At 38.4% G+C, this 17885-nt stretch overlaps 2 protein-coding genes across 4 annotated transcripts in view; both read left to right on the top strand.

The window, feature by feature from the left end:
* Nucleotides 1-1135: 1135 nt before the first annotated feature.
* Nucleotides 1136-3831, top strand: LOC129724317 (27 kDa hemolymph protein-like). Of its 2 annotated transcripts, none has more exons than XM_055679075.1 (7): nt 1136-1204; nt 1283-1503; nt 2654-2700; nt 2758-3210; nt 3268-3424; nt 3483-3606; nt 3731-3831. In XM_055679075.1, exons 3-7 carry the CDS (start codon nt 2655-2657, stop codon nt 3749-3751), a joined length of 801 nt encoding a protein of 266 aa, XP_055535050.1. In that variant the 5' UTR covers nt 1136-1204; nt 1283-1503; nt 2654; the 3' UTR covers nt 3752-3831. The 2 variants fall into 2 exon arrangements, with proteins under 2 accessions (XP_055535050.1, XP_055535051.1); XM_055679076.1 differs by lacking the exon at nt 1136-1204 and adding an exon at nt 1912-1987 and having other exon boundaries at nt 1295-1503.
* Nucleotides 3832-6728: 2897 nt separating this feature from the next.
* LOC129720809 (27 kDa glycoprotein-like) overlaps nt 6729-17885 on the top strand; it is a 13036-nt gene continuing 1879 nt past the window's right edge. For both annotated transcript variants that reach the window (XM_055672568.1, XM_055672569.1), the window contains exons 1-2: nt 6729-6810; nt 17829-17875. In XM_055672568.1, coding sequence (XP_055528543.1) covers nt 17833-17875 — 43 coding nt within the window. In that variant the 5' untranslated portion in view covers nt 6729-6810; nt 17829-17832. The remainder of the gene's footprint in view (nt 6811-17828; nt 17876-17885) is intronic.

Here is a 17885-nt window from a genome sequence, read left to right as displayed (position 1 = left end):
TTTTTGAATAAGTCCACGGTCAGGAAAAATGCAATCATTCTTCTATAGAAATCAATGATACCGTTACCGATGCAACTTCGTGCTGCTTCGTATCCGTTTCTCCCTCCCAAACCAAGACTATGCTAAAACACCTAGGCTAGAAAAGTTAATAATTAAATTCTCATAATGCACGAAAATCGAATTACACGTACCCGACCAGTTGAGAATTTTTCAAACCCGTACCCGACCCGAACCCGAAGCCTTGGTTTGTAAATTACCCGTACCCGACCCGAACCCGAAAAATATTTTTTGGCGTTACCCGAAACCCGACCCGAACCCGTCGGGTACGGGTATCTACAGAAGCGTCATGAAGCAGGCACTACGAAAGCTGAAAGTTTGAAAAGCATCGGTCAGCTAGGTAATTTTGTACAGCGTTTTTCCGTGATGCAATTTGATGTGGGACGCCCTATAGTTCCTTTTAAAAGGCTATGTTGAATAACATTTGCTCAAAAAACGAATTATCCTGCGTTTCTCCATACCATAGGCAATGATATGATTGCAGAAAGAGGTGATAAATACATGGCTCAAATAACTGAATAGTATTAACCCGCTAATTACACTTCAGCTGATCGCGTTGATTGATGGAAGACTAATGTCTTAATTAAATAATGACGGTTAGTGCAAATAGCACAAAATAGTAACTATCAACTGAACACTATTTAACTATCTGACCCCATGTGTGATCTCTAGTCGATGAATCTAGTACAAAGTATGTGATCTCCTTACGGAGTGAGATAGCCCGCTAGTGCAAGTGAACTTTCCACTACACAACCGTAATACATACATAGTACATTCAAACACATTCTCCAGCATAGTAATAACGATCGCCGGACGCTTTGTGTGCGATCTTTTACTCAATTTCTTTTTATGGGGTGCTCTTGTCCCATATAGCACGAATGCTGGAGTATGATTCGAGATTTCCGGCCCTCGTTCTATCCGCACTTGGGAGCTACAAACAGTATCATATCGGGGCGATAAGCGCAGGGGCTCGTACGGAAATACCGCTATCAGGTCCAAAACTGTGCAAGCTGTGTCGTCATTTATGACCGATCAGTAGCCAAAGATCACCCACAGAATGCTAGGAACCGATCATGATTCAAACAGCTTGTTATCAGTGACACGGTCAATTTATTCTTTCTTTTTTTTTCATTTGGCTTCAAAGAGGGTAATTATCAACAAAGGAATATCGATCAGGCAACTACAAGTAGTTTGGTTTTTATTTATGAATTGTTTTCCTTCCTAGTGTGGTGGTGTGCGAGGCTCGACTAGTGTTGACAGGATTACGGACCCATCGGACGTTATATATAAAACGCGATTAAGAGCGTTGGCCGGTACAATTCTTTTCCACAGGCGGATCGCGTAGCAGGCAGCGTGACAAGAAGTAAACTTCGAACAGTTTCAGGAACAAGCCGATCTACCGTGAAAGTCATTTGCTTTGCTGCTTTACTAGTGATAACAGTGAAAGTAAGTGAAATGCCTTCAGTACTGACTGAAGCTTCATTTTAAGATAATTTGATAGAGAAAAACGTGAATATCGAGATGGATTAGAAAACCGTGGCAATAGAATTATTTTGAAATTACGTAATAGTGCTAGTTTCCTGAATATTTATCGTCTTGTTAGGGAATTGTGAATTTGGGGCACAATATGTGCGCCATTATTTATTCTAAAATACCCTACTGTTGGAAAAAAGTGAAAAATGCAATAGAATTACGTTTTGCATACAATGAACATGAGTATGAAGTGAAAACTAACCACTTATCCGTGTATCGCGATTGACCATTGCGCCAATTGAAAACTTTCTTCGTTTGATCATTCAGTTTATCTAATCCTGCTTCATAATACCCTCCTTTACCTGGTCATCTTTTGTGCAGGAAAACGAAAAAATTTGTGCCATGCGTATCGCAAAAATAGGAGGCAATAACCTTTGAAGTTGAGTGTTACGTGATCGTAAGTATCGAAAAAAATGATTTGATTATGTTGTTAAATATATCTCGCTCTTTCTCTTGAGATGCCTCGGCCTCAACTGACTTGCGCAGCTTAACTTTACTATCACTCAAAACATACATCTGCTACAATTTCTGCATAATGAACGAATGAATAAAATATCATGAAACTTCATATATAAGCTAGAGACAGACAAGCCTCTCGAAACGAGTTATGTCGATCTTCTAGTGTGACGCCAAAAAATGCTCAATCAAGAAAAATTTGCAGGCCTTATTTCGGAATTAGGCATTTTGGAAAATATGTATTCCGCCGGAAAATTTCAAACAAACACAAATAGGTAAAGCGTTCTGCTTGGTAAGCTAACTGCTTTTCCAAAAATTTCCAGTGTTATTAAAAAAAAAACAAAATTCTTCGATCTCAACGAATCATGAAAAAATCAAGCACACAACTGAAGAAAAAATGGCACTTTTTAGTTAAAAAAAAAAATTGAATTCCAGCTACCAAGAACAGTGAGGAATAATAAGAAATGAAATTGTTACGAAGATGTTCAAAGTATAAAGAAACAAATTTTCATGGAACAAAGATTTTGAAGTTTGTAAAATATCTGGCATGCAGCATGTTTTATGCGTTGGAGTATGAGTTTTTATTTATTTCGAAAAATTTTCGCAGCATGATGACCACCAAGCTTTTGTTGCTGTTCAGCGTTGCAGCCTTGGGTAAGTAAGCTCTTTTGTTCTCACTCTCGCAATGTATATTTTTTTTAATTGCATCAGGGCCCCTGTTTATCCTGGGCGACGAACCGAATCAAATCGACGTGGATAGTTTGCGCCAGCATTTACCAGCCAACCTGCAGAATCTATCGATTCCGGACTTTGACGAAATCGAAAAGGCTCTGAAGGATAAGTGTGTCCAGGCAGGTGGCACGGAAGCTTCCTATGAACAGGTTAAACAAGGTGCCAAGGATCTCGCCAACTGCATTAAGGGACTCGTTGATGTGGATCAATTCCGCCGGGAAGTCGAAGAGGCTAAACCGACCGGTGATCTGGACACCGTATTCAACAAGTACTGCCGCAAGCGAAACACCCTGCTAGAATGCGTAAACACCTTTTCGAACACGATCGATCCCTGTCTAGATGACGATGAGGAACGGCACAAGGGACACGGAGTGGATGTATTCAAAAACTTGCTGAACTTTGTCTGTCACAAGGATGGTGATCAAATTGCGCGTAAGAAATTTTTCTTAACTTGATTTGTGGAACAGTTTGATAATCTGAACTTTTTAGTATTCATCGCTGAGAAGGGCCCGGAATGTTTCCTAGAGCAAAAGGACGATTTGATCCAGTGCGTCAACGGAACCTTCTCCAAGTATCTCAGGGACGTTGATATGACAACAACGACTACGACGATTCCGAAACTGGTTATCGGTCCGAAGCAGTGCGAGTAAGTTATAAGCGTCTCGTAGGTTCGATCGGATTTCAACTTTTATTCCATTTTGCAGAGACTTCCACACATTGCAGGCCTGCTTGGTGAGGGAACTGGAGCAATGTCAGGAATCCACTCCGGCCAATCTTGTGGAATCGTTGTTCAAATTCATGATGAAGGGTTCACCATGTGATCCGAAGGTAATCTATCAAATCTCTCACATGTTGGTGAAATCTAATTGAGTTTATACATTTCCCATAAGATTTCCCACCAGTCTGACTAATGGCCTATAATCATGCGAACGTTGTTTTTTTTTATTTACAGAAAAAAAATAGTCGCAAATGAGCTTCATCAGATTGCTTGCGTTTTCTGATCAGATCCCCCGTTGTAAATGAGTAATAAATTATATTTTTTGTAAAAACAAACATCAAACAAACATTTTTTAGTTCCATAGAAAGACGTCCTAAGCCGAGAACCGTCGCGAACTAAATACGGCTACGAAATCTTTTGCTTTAGCGCAAATATTTTAGTTTTTCTTCGGTCAATATTCTCAACAGCTGTTATTGTTGTTCGGTTTGGTAGATGTGTAAATGTCCAATACCCAGCAGCATTTAGTTAAAGAGCGGTTACGGAATCATTTTCGATTTGGAGGATAACAGGCATATACTGAACTTTACGCTTTACGATCGTAAGTTCAAACACGTTCTCCAGCTTCGTGTGCTATCTTTTATTCTATTTCTGTTTATGGGATGCTCTCGTCCCATGTTCGAAGAATACTGGAGCATTTTTGAGATTTCCAGCCTTCATTGCTCATGGGAGCTGAAAACAGAATCACATCTTGGCGATAAGCGCAGAGGCTCGTTCAAAAATATCGCCATCAGGTCTGAAAAACGCACTCTGTATTTTATGTTCGAGCAGCACCCAAAAATCACCCGCAGAAAGCATGGGCTAGTTATCAATGACACGAGCATTTGATTATTTTTACCTTTGTTGCAAAATATAAAAGTTTTAAAATCGGTTGAAAAACATTGGGTATGATTGGGTCCAAAAATCGTAGGTTCAGACCAGAGCGTTTGAAGAAAAGTTTGTGTGGAGAAGCCTATCAATAAATCCATGCTTTTAGAATCATTTGACATCGAATGACCTGATTGTTTCAAGATTCGAATCCAAGACTACTCACTTGTTAAAGCGACCCTGTAACCTTGTGGCTAGTAAGTTTGATGTTCTTAGCAATATGCAAATAAAAGCTCCCAAGTTCCCCCAGAATTAGGATTCTGGATTTTTCGGATTTTGGATTTTTGATAGCATTTTCCAATTCGTTTGAGTCCGTCATTTCATGAGAAGAAGGAACGATGGATGGATAGCTCTTTTCAGAGGCTTGTTCAATTGGTTCGCCTTAAAGAAGGATATGGCCGTAGACAAAAGTAAAGGGCGAAGTTCTTGTTAATTCAAGGTATTGTAATTTTCGTGAATATTGAAAAGTTTTTTTTAGAAAAATGAGCAAATAAAAATACTAAGCAATAATAATTAATAGAATTATCGGAATAGAAGTCAAATAATATTGACTTTTTTCAATCAAATAATAACTAAACGATGACCAATAAATGTATAATAGGGCTTGAAAACTCATAAAAATTAGGTAGAAATGGAATAAATAGGGTGGTATAACAAAGGTACATTTCACCGCTAGGAGGATTAAATCTCAACAAATTGTTCGGTTTTCAGTTCATGCTCGTCTTCCAGCCAGTACAGACGCAAGTGCTCTTGATCGCGAGAACAATACGCATTCGATACCCTTTTGTTCGAATAAGGTTGCCGTACGTTGCTTTGTTTGCTAATATTTTGCAGTGGTTTGGCCGTCGCTTGTGACTAATGGAAGTGAACAACATTCCAAAAATGCGTGGGGATACTGTCTGTGTCGATTTCCGAGTATGCCTAATACGACCGCCAATCAAAGAGGTAGAAAAACTCCTCAGAGACCGGATGAAATTAGATTTTAGTCTGTGCAAGGCGATACAGATGAACCACGTAAGGCATTGTATCTTAATCACGTTCCACGGGGGACGTGAAATAGCCGAACAATTCGTGAAACAGAACAGCTTTAAACACGCTATCTCTCATCAACAAGCTCGATACACCATCCCAGTGTACATTGAAGACGATGCCATCGAAGTCCGAGTGCACGATTTGCCGATTCATGTTGAATCAAACGTAATCTGTAAACAAATGGCGGCATTGGGAGAAGTTGTTTCTACCAGATACGACAAGTGGAAGAACTTTTTTGGTGGTGTTTACAGCGGTGTACGTATTTTACGAATGCGCTTGCACCGACCAATTCCGAGCTACGTTGGTTTTGTATTAAATGATTCTTCGGAGCAACTTCTGAGTCGGGTTTCCTATGAAAACCAGATAGCAACTTGTCAATATTGCACCAAGCAGGTGCATTTTGGAAAATCCTGCACCTAAGCAACGAAAGTCAATTCATCACTACCATCCGAGCTGCAACCGAACACCACTTCAACCGCCCCCATTCAACTAACCGGTACCAACAGCGAAGCCGAGACGCCAACCGCGAAATTATCAGCAAAGACACCACCATTAGCGGAGACATCAACAATGGCGAAAGTAGCAGGAACAGCAGCTGGTGCGAACCCGCTACAGCTGTCCGATAAATTCACTACTGTGGACAAAAAAAATATCAGACGAAAGGAGACGCAAGAGCAGCAACAACCGCAGACCGTATCGGAGAGCAGTGAAGACGAAAGCATGAACACGGATATCCCATTTGGTGAGGTGGTAAGGGCAGAGGCTGCCTCTCCATCCCGGAAAAAAATTATAACCCGATGTAATAAACAACAATAATAACAATTTTGTATCTGGCATCGTAAAGCCGAATCGCATTGTGCCGTGTTAAATAAACAATTTATTAAAATAAAAATTGTTCGGTTTTCATTTATGTATTGGTTTATGTTGTGGTGTGTGAGGTTTGCTTAGTGCTGACGGGATTAAGTAGCCAACGGACGTTTTATGGCGTCATACACAAATTACGTACGAATGAAGAGGGGGAAGTGTGGTTGAATCTGCGTTACCTATTGTTACATAGGGGGGAGGGAGGGGTTAGATGAGACAGTTACGTAACTGTGATGTTTCTTCAAAATTTTTAGGGGGGTCAGGTTGTTCTGCGTTACGTAATTTTAGGGGGGAGTCATATCGAACGTTACTTATTGTTACTTAGGGGAGAAGGGGCTTTGAAATCTAGATTTTTAGCGTTACGCAATTTGTGAACGAAGCCTTAAATGAAACACGGTTTAAACCGCTGGCCGGTACAATTCGGAGTGAACAGTAAAGCAAGTTCTGTCGTGAGGGGTGATCGCTTTGCTGCTTCACTGGTGATAACAGTTAAAGTAAGAGCATACTTTTAGTACTGACTGCAGTTTTATTTTAAGATAATTAGCTAGAATGTTTGTTTTTAAAATGAGTTAGTAAATTAATGTGAAACTTATATGAGTATTACTAATAGTCTTAAAATCTCGATATTCCGGATAAAATCAAGCACGTTTTTAAAGTAAAATTTTTGTGGTTTATATATAAAGCCTAGTTTAAACTTAAGTAAGTTGTGTAAAGGATTGTTTCAGGCGACATCAACATCTGTAATTCCAGTGCAAAGCAAACTCAAGTGCATAAAAATCTATGGAATGCATCAACACATTAAAATCAACTACTTCAACGAGCCTCACATAATCACTTCCCCGAAACTTAGTTTAATCTTGTAAAGATGAGAGGTAATGATGAATTCGGAAAAAGAGCATTTTCGTGTTACAAAAACGAGCTACGTGTACAGCCCACTTTGGGCTGCCGTGTTTCATCAGATTAACAATAACAGTGTGTTTGTATACTTCATGATTTATACAGCTGCACCACACCCCATTTCCTAGTTTGGCACCGAGTGTTGATCGCAAGACTCCACGCTCGAAGAAGCCAAGTGCTTGCCGATCAACCTTCTCTCAAGTCCATGATTAATATCCGTAGAGCGCCACCGGGTAGACCAGCGTCCTTTTTTTTTTTACCACAATATAACTATATAACTAATGGTAGCAGTGGTCATAGGCTCCTACAGAAGGTTGGCAATTCCACAGCTGGCCAATCCTCTGCAATTTTTCTTCTGTTCATCTCGACATTTCTTATACCATCGTTATCGTTCAACACCACTTCGAAGTGTTGTTTCCAACGTCTGGCCACCTGTGACTTATCAATAATCAGGTTCACCGCCTTGTCATTACACATGGCCGAAGCTGGTACTCATGTTATTGATTCTGGTATACATAGTATCTTCTATATCTATAAATGCGAATGTCTGTCTGTCTGTCTGTCTGTTCCCTATAGACTCAAAAACTACTGAACCGATTACCGTGAAAATTTGTACATAGGGGTTTTCGAGTACGGGGAGTAATCCTAAAATATTAGTTTTGTTCTATCTCATAAGCGTAGACAAGGGGGGGGGGGGTGAAAACTTCCTCACCGATAACCGTTCAAATTTATATCAAGAATGTTTATGTGTCTTACTCTGTCATGTTAGACCTTCGTGTATCTCAGAGGCGTTGCAAGGATGAGGGAGGGGGGTAAACAATGTAAACCTTTGATGATTTTAAAACTGCTGGACCGATCAGCATCAAATTCGGTATACAGAATCTTTAGTAGCTGATGTATTTAAACGGCTTTGAATTTTGTATATTCCATTAGCGTGGCAAAGGGGGGAGGGGGGGGTGGAAGTAAATTTGCTATTTGTAAACTTCTCAACACCAAACTCAATTACCGTGCCAATTTCTATAAGTATTAGGGTGTCCCAAAATAACGTTTTGTCAGAAAAGTCTGGGGGCTCAACCCGAAAATGATTGGTTATGGTGTAACGAAAAAACTTTTGTATGGCTTCAACTCTGGAAAATGTTTAGTCGTTGTGCTAATTTGAGTTTTATAAGAAAAATCAACTTTTCACGTTTTTTTATATCAAATTATTTTTATCACTTAAAAATTCTGTAAAACCGAACCCAAATATAATTTTTGCGCACTATACGGAGTCTGAACTAAAAGAAAAAAATTAGTTACGGCTTGTTCTGGCTCAAATTTTATTGTTACAAATTTTTTAGCTCTTCTGAAAATTCTTAATTTTGGTGTTTTCTGAAATTAAATCTTTAAAAAGCGGACCAAACTTTACGCTAGCAACCGTACTATACCACATAAAGATAGAAAATTTTATGAGGAACAACTTCTTAGAAGACACAAAAATCCTATCTTGAGTCGTTGTTGAGCTTTTCGAGTTTTACTACGGAAAGAATATCGCAAAATAGGATACTCTTCAGTGTATACAACATCAAGTCAATCATTCTTGACTACGACTGCTTAGTGACATTAGTTTGTTTGAATCTGTATCAATATACATAGTAGGCGCTGCATAGTAACCAGTATTTGTTTTTTCTTGAAGCCAGAACGATGTCGCCCAAACTTAAAGTTAAAAATTTCATTCAAGAGCAGAGTGCGTTCAAGATACAATTGAAAACATTCTTCAACATCGCTATGTCTCATAAAATCGATCATTATTTGAAGAATGATATAATTGCTGCAACTGCAGTGGAATTAGGCGTCGATCCACAAACTATCAGTTTGAGTAAATCAACAGTTCACCGGATGCGCAAGTAAGTAAGTTTTTTATAATATATTGTTCAACACTTTACATACAAATTTGTTACTTTTAAATTCTGTCATTGTTTATGTTTTTTTCTATTCTTTCTTTTAAGGCCCGCAAACGTAATTCGGATGATATTAAAAATTCTTTTCCGAAAGATAAAGCTCTTGTTGTCCATTTTGATTCTAAATAATTGGTTTTTGAACGAAAGAAAACGGAGAAACTGGCTTTATTTATATCCGGTTCAGGTTTTAGTGAGCAAATCAGCCGTATACGAAGGCTTGAAGTCCTGGAATCTAGACCAAATCGTGGTTGGCAAATGCTATGATACGACACGTGTAAACTCTGGTGAGAAAAACGGAGCAGCGGTTTTACTTGAAGGTTTAATGAGAAGAAAGCTTCTAGATCTGCCGTGTCGCCACCATATGTATGAGTTAGTGGTATTGGCAGTGTACAACACCTGTTTTAATCAACCAACATCATCACCCAACAATACATTGTTCGAATTTTTCCGGGACGAATGGGGACACAGAGGACTATTCAGAACTTCCTGAGGGTAACAATCGATAAAGTTAGTTTTACATAATAACTATTGATTTTGTTTTTACTTTTATGAATCAGGAACATTGTCGGAAACTGAAAAACCATACCTTACTTCATTGTTCAAGGGCATGGTATGTCGAGAGTTCATTAGAGAAGACTATTCCGAACTCCTGCAACTCGCTTTGATGTGCCTTGGCGACCAACAATTCACGAAATTCCGACGACCAGGTGCAATACACCTTGCAAGATAGATGGCGAAATCAATATATGGACTAAAGATGTACCCCCTGCGAACACAATTTTTAATGGGTCCGGAACACGACAATAGTCTCTTGCTTTTCGTATTGTTTGTAGTACGAATTTACTTGAATAGGGTTGTATAATTCACCATCATCGACGTCTGCTCCACTAAACGATTTGAAATTCGTTGAAAGCGTAAGAAGCTACGATGACGAGGAAATCAGTCGTGCAGCATATAATAAGATAACAAAACACCTATGGTATTTGTCGGAGATTAATATTTGCCTGGCATTTTTCGACAACGCGGAATTTCTATTGGAAGATTTTGTCACTGACCAGTCGCTCCAGTTTTTCGAAATTTTAAGGGTAGATGCAAACGCCCTATTTAAGGAAGACCCTGAGAATTGGAGCAATAGTATTGAGTACATAAAAATCAAAGAAAAATACGAAAATCTGTGTGTAGTTAACGATCCCGCAGAACGAGCACTAGGGCTGGCAGGAGATTTGAATGATTTTGGGCCATCAATTAACAACGAAAAGTATCATGTTTTGTTAACTGTAGCTAAAAACCGTAAATATCAAAACAACTCGATCAAGGCACCTGTTGTTGACTATTTAAATAATGTTTATAATAATTAGGTTCTAGCGTAAATAAACAGCTGAAATAATCGAGCAATTCGATGGATGGAATTTTTATTGATTTGTGAACTTTAAAAGTTGATTCACTGCATCTGAACGATACTACATATAATAAAAACAGAGGATTCGAATAAATAGTACTAAGAACTGGGTTCACTTATCCACTAAAAAATCATGTCTGAACTAAAAATCAAACCTAGTAGGCGATAGTTATACGACGTTTTTGTGAATAAGTTGACTCGATGTTGCATACACTAAGATTATCATATTTTACGATATTCTTTCCATAGAAAAACTCGAATAGCTCAACAACGATTCAAGATAGGATTTTTGTGTCTTCTAGGAAGTTGTTCCTTATAAAATTTCCCATCTTTATGTGTGTACGGTTGCTAGCGTAAAGTTTGGTCCGCTTTTTAAAGGTTTAATTTCAGAAAACACCAAAATTAAGAATTTTCAGAAGAGCTAAAAAATTTGTAACAATAAAATTTGAACCAGAACAAGCCGTAACTAATTTTTTTCTTTTAGTTCAGACTCCGTAGAGTGCGCAAAAAATATATTTGGGTTCGGTTTTACAGAATTTTTAAGTGATAAAAATAATTTGAAATAAAAAAACGTGAAGAATTGATTTTTCTCATAAAACTCAAATTAGCACAACGACTAAACCTTATCCAGAGTTGTCGCCATACAAAAGTTTTTTCGTTACACCATAAACAATCATTTTCGGGTTGAGCCCCCCGACTTTTCTGACAAAACGTTATTTTGGGACACCCTAATAAGTATGTTAGATTCTGAAACATTGATTTTTCTGTATCTCAGTGGCGTAGAAAGGAGGGGGTGTATTAAATTTCATTATTTGTAAATTATGAAAAAGTTCTTCATGAATATTTATATACAGGATTTATATACAGGTGTTTTCGAATATGAGACGTGCTTGCAACATAACTTTGTCATTTAAGACTTTGCAATATTCAGTAGCGTAGTTAAGAGGAAAGAGGGGGAGGGGTATGAATGTTGTTAATTAATTTTTAAAACTCTCAACCGATTATCATTTGATTCGGTAAATACAGGTCGTGTAGTAGCATATATCTTCTATCTATCTTCTATGTCTATAAATGCGAATGTTTATTTGTCTGTCTGTCTGTCTGTCTCTTCTCTAAAGACTCAAAAACAACTGAACCGGTTACCGTGAAAAATTGTACATAGGAGTTTTCGAGTACGGGGAGTAATCCTAAAACAATATTTTTACTGTACCTCATAAGCGTAGGCAAGGGGGGCGAATTTGCGGTTTGTGTGTTTATTAATTTTAAAACCGTCGTTAACTCCTATCATCATTTTAGTTTAATTGTAAAGGGTTTCAATCCTAAAGGGTGTTCCCATGATATTGTTCCCTCTCCGACTTTCTTTGTTTTTTGCAACAATAGATTGGAAAATTTGCACGCCTTCATCAACATGCGGCAAAATTCTAATGTTATGACAACAACTATTGAAAAATGTTGAGACATGTTTTGAACTCATATTTCCACCAATTAGAGCTGAAAAAACCAATATGGGTATTTTCGGAACCGAGGTTTTATCTAGAGACCGGAAATCAACCCAAAATGTCAATATGACGTTCTCCGGTTTTTGGAAAACATTCTAAAATGGCTCAATCTAGAAACCATTTTGAAATGAAAATTATCTAATACCACTCATTATTGTTATTTTTGAAACCAAAATGATATCCAGAAGCCCAAAATCGAGTTCAGTCACAATTTTTAAAATCCAAGATGGGGGTTTCCGATTTCCAGAAAACATTCTGTAATGATCAAATTCTAGTTGTTTTTGGAATCTAGATAAATCCCAGGGACCTAAAATCAACTTTAAACACCACTTTGAAATCCGAGATGATGATTTCCAGTTTCCAAAAATGATCAAATATCACCCAATATGAGCATTGCTGCAGTCAAGATGATACACACAGGCCAAAAATCGTCATTTTGAAATTCGAAGTGGCAACTTGCGGTTGCTGGAAAACAGCCAAAAATAGTCATTCCAGAACCGAGACGAAATACAGGATGGCGACTTACGGTTACCGAAAAAGACCAAATACTACATTGTGTGATAGCCTTCGACCCAGAATCGACTTTACAGACCATTTTAGAATCCAATTTGATGGTTTCCGGTTTGCAGAAACCAACCTATAATGACCGAACACCAACGAAATGATACCAAGAGACCTGAAATCAATTCAAGACGCCGTTTCGAAATCCAAGATGGTGGCTTCCGTTTTCCAAAAATCACCAAATACCACCCAAAATGGCTACATCCGTAATTGAGATAATGCTCATAGGCCAGAAATCGACCCCTGACGAATTTTAATTTTAATTCGAAGTGGCCATTTCCAGCTATTGGAAAACGGCCGAGAATTATCATTTCGGAATCGAGATGATGCCCGGATACCGGAGTACAAATCCAGATGCCACTTTAAAATCCAAGCTGGCGACTTCCGACTTTCGGAAAACAGCCTTCAATGGCAAAACACCACCCAATACCGGTATTACAAATGGTGCCCACATACCGTGAATCAAACCCAGACGCCGTTTTAAAATCCAACATGGCGATTTCTGGTGTCAGAAAATTACCAAAAACAACCCAACACGGGCATTTCTGTAATCAAGATGATGCACATTGGCCAAAAATCGTCCCCAGACACTATTTTGACTTTCGAAGTGGCAACTTCCGGTTGTTGGGTAACAAAAATCGACAGTCCAGAACCGAGATGACACCCAGGGACCTGATATCAAATCCAGACGCTATTGGAAAATGCAAGATGGCGACATCCGGTTACCGAAAATGACCATATACGACAGCCAGTGGCCGAAAATCGACTTAACAGACCAAGTCCAATATGAAGAATTCCGGTTTCTGGAAAACAACCTATAATGACCGAACACCACCAAATATGGGTATTTTTGGAATCAAAATGATGCCAAGACATCTGTAATCACATAACACGCCGTTTAGAAATCCAAAATGCAACTCAACTGCAATAACGATATCCGGCTACTGGGAAATACCAAATATCACCCAATATGGGTATTGCATAGAAGCTTAAAAATGATTACAGACGCCATTTTGAAATCAACGTTTAAAATCAACGTTGCAACGTTAGGATGTTGGCAAACAGCCAAAAATGATCATTCCGGAATTGATACGATACCCAAAGATTGGAAATCAAATCCGACGCAATTTTAAAATCCAAGATAGTGATTTTGTGATATCCGATTTTCACAATACCGAATACCAGGCGCCAAATCCAAGATGGTGATTTTCGGTTTCTGGAAAACATCCAAAATGATAGGTGATAATTATAAACATAAACATATTAATACAAAATAATCCATCGTAATTATTGAACTCTTTTTTTGTTAACGTTCTCGAATGCAATAATGCAAGCCATGTTTATGTAGTTCTACGTCAAATTAGCGGTTGTGGCTTTGCACACAATATTACGAGATGAATATCTTATTAACATTAAAATATATTGGACTTTTACTGATACTATTGATTTTGCTGATTCTCGCGGATTTTCTAATTAACGCTTTTTTACCACGATTGTCCTCGCGGATTTTCTAACTATCGCGGTTTTTTACGCGATTTTTTGCGCGGTTTTTTACGAGGTACGTATACCCCACTTGATAAAACACTGACTGTATAGGCACAAATATTTTTATTAATGGATCATCTTATATTGTCGGAAATAATTGTTCACCACCCAACATTAACAGGTTGAGGTAGTTATAAAAATTAATGGATACCCTTTTTATTTGTAAAACGAATACACTCCTTAAATTATTTGTAATCGAAATAACCATTTCAATTTGTTCATGTTTCGTGGGTTACGTGGGTTTTTTGCACGTGTTACTTGATTAGAGAATGCTTTAGTTTTTTCTAGCCCAAATAATAAGCTTAGTAACAGAACGTTCCGTAAAGTTTTTGAGTTCTTTCCGAATGTATTTGTTAGAGTTTTTAAAAAAATCGAAACGTTGTAGAAAGAAAAACAGAAAAACAGTTTTTAGGGGAGAAGACATACAGCCTTATAGATATAACATGGTAATGCTAATTTTTGTTGTAATTATGTACATTTGAGAGATATGCGGTTGTCGTAAACTTAATGGCGCAGCAACGCGGGCCGGGTATCAGCTAGTACGATTTATACAAACCACCCACGTTTTACTGACCACGTCGTGGATGTGCTTCCACCGTTCGAAAGTTCAGGTCCACTTCAACTAGTTCGTCGATCCATCCCTCAACTTTCCGAATGTACTCACAGCAACTCCTTTCACTGATAGCTTCTGAATGTTCAGACGTTTTCAATCTCGACAGACGGGTACGAATCTTACCTACCACTAGATAGTGATCTGAATCAACGTTCGGCCCCAGAAAAGACCACACATCCATTACGTCCAAAAAGTGCCCAGAATGGAGCGGAAGAATTCCTCATGTTTGACTTGTGCATTCATATCTCCGATTACGATCCTTCGATTTTTTAATCTAAACATATAAAAATGCAGTTCTGTCTTTCTGTCAGATCCATATAGACTTTGAAACTACTGAAACGATCACCTTGAAAATTTGTTTGTAAGGGTTTTTGAGAAAAGGGACTAGGATAGTTCGAGACGCCTCCCTTTTCGAGACGAAAGGGATCCCATACAAATGAAACATACATTTTTGCACAACACGAGTATTAATCAAGCAAAAAGCAAAGCCTTGGTGCTACGTTCCGATTAGGAGCTTGACCTTCTGTTTATTATACACAGACTTCGCAGCCAATTGTTAAGTGTACAGGACAATTGCGGGGCTAGCACTACGATCCTACTGACACTAACAGTCTCTCCCGAGCCGAGACTCGAACCTACGACGATTGGCTTGTTGGCCCAGCATCGCACCTCGAGACCAGCTGGGAGGGTATTAATCAAGCAAATAGAACCAAATTGGGCATGTGGAGGTTATTGCGGGCAAAACTATTTTCAATATGGCTGTGCTTAACCGGTTAACATAGCAAGTGTCCAATTTAAGATGCACATGTCGGAACCGCGTTTTTGCATAGCTTTTTTTAAATATATGGGAAGCATTGTCAAATGCTCCCTCAATGTCAAGAAAAGCTGCCAGTGAGATTTCTTTATTATCAAAAGACTTCTCTATTTCCGAAACCAACGTGTGAAGGGCTGTTTCAGTTAATTTGCCAGATTGATAGGCAAACTGGAATATGTTTAATGGTCTACTGTTCAAATACGATAGTTTGATATGTAGATCAATGATTTATTCCATCATGATCCAAATGACAGAAGCTAGACTGGAATAGGAATAAATATGACGCGGACTTCTCACCATTTATTAGGAATGTAGCTTAGTATCATACAAGCCCTGAACATATCTACCAGAAAGTAGTCTACAATAATCTTGCTTTTTTGTAAATTTAAATTTCATCTGGTTCCGGCGATTTAAAAGGCTGATAGGAATCCATTGCCCATTCAACCCAAGACTTCATAAATATTGCACTGGCTATTTCTTGAGCTCTGTGATGGGTTGAGCTAAACTGAGCTATATAGAAGTCCTGTGCGTTTTCAGAAGTCAGTTAGGTCTAAATGTTTCCTGAGAATCTGGTGTTATCCGCTTTAACGGGCAACTTTCTCTGAAGGCTTCTGGGAAGATGAAGAAACAGTTTAGAGCTGTTCAGTAAAGGCGATATCCACTGAGAGAAAGTTCTTATCTTATTCAAGAATGTGGAATGATAGCTATCACAATTAGTTTTCTTGGATCACTGAAAAGTTCCCCTGAAACATAGTTAAACAGAATTTGTTTAAGGTCGGATAGTAATTGTTTATCTGACACGTGCTAGTTGTCAATCACACCAGATAATTTCGAGCTACAAAGCTGTTCATCAAGAACTTACTGCCTACTTCTAGTAACAAATGTTGGATCATTACATTGATTACAAATGTTTATGTTATGTTAAAATCAAAATGGTAGTTAACACTCAGCTCTAACATTGATGTTATTGCTACCACACACAGTGTGGTGGGCATTCGCATCACATCCTATGATGAGCAGTTTGTTTTTTAGTTTGCAGTGTAGTACAAGCGCGGCAACTTATTTGGGAGGAATCTAAACGTTGGGAAATAGGCAGAGACGACGATGTTATCCTTCGAGTCGTTGGAACCTCCAATTCTATGGGTACGATGTCTCTAGTGATAAATTATGTAACGGGTATGAATGTTAAATTTTCTCGTTTAAGAATTGCTGTTCTAGGAGCAGTTTGTGTGCTGTCGTAAAGAAGCTTACATTTTGGTGTAGAAATTCCTCGAACTCAATTGTTGTTGGACCAGGGCTCTTCGATTAAAGCTACGTCCAGGTTTTCACGGGTGAACCTGCTACTAGCTTCTCTAGCGTGGTGGAGGTTCACCTGAATATGTTATTTTATTCGACATTGTTGTTTCGGTTTCCAGTCTTCAGGGGCGTGAGATCCACCCTCTGATTGGACTGGGTTCCAACGGTATGTGCGCTTAATCGAATCGTATCCTAAGCCAGGGTTTCAGGACTTTTTGATCGACCAGCAACGTTTGCGGGTTTCCCAGAGTCTGACCGGGCTCCCATACAAATGAAACAGATATTTCAACCAATTTCTCCGGAAACGGGATGCTGCAGAGCAGCCTAAAATCGACTCCAGACGCTATTTTTTCAAATCCAAGATTGAAAATTTTGGTTTCTGGAAAACAGCCAAGTATGACCGAATACCACAAAATACCAATATAGGTATTTCCAGAAATTCCACATAATATTTTGATATCCAGGGTGACGACCGGTTTCTGGAAAACAGCCATAAATGACTGATTACCAGCAAATATGGGTATTTCCGGAATGCCCTTTTTAAATCAAAGAGACGACTTCCTGTTTCTGGAAAATAGCTGAAAATGTCCAAATACCACCCAGTATGGGTATTTCTAGAATCGAGGTTATGTACATAAGCCAAAAGGCGAGGATGTTTTTATTCCGATGAAACCAATAATTTCAAACGATTTGTCCTTTGAGTTGGAAGTATCCTATATCCGATTCTGTGAGAATGTAGAACTGTTTTTTTTTAAACTGTATTTTCACACTACTACACTACTACACACTACTATCTTCGCATGTTAACTTACTAACTTATCCAATTGTTTCCAGTATTGAAAACATCGTGAAATATATGCCAGACATCATTCTTTATATGTGTCTAAGAGTATTTATTTATTTAAAAATATTCCACTCCAGAGTATTTTTTTATTTAAAAAAAATCCACAGCGTGATGAGCACTAAACTTCTATCGCTGCTGATCGTTACAGCCTTTGGTAAGTAAAG

The sequence above is a fragment of the Wyeomyia smithii genome, chromosome 2 (genome assembly GCF_029784165.1).
Source record: "Wyeomyia smithii strain HCP4-BCI-WySm-NY-G18 chromosome 2, ASM2978416v1, whole genome shotgun sequence".
In the NCBI taxonomy this organism is placed as follows: Eukaryota; Metazoa; Arthropoda; class Insecta; order Diptera; family Culicidae; genus Wyeomyia; species Wyeomyia smithii.
This window is presented reverse-complemented; position numbering and strand designations above follow the sequence as displayed.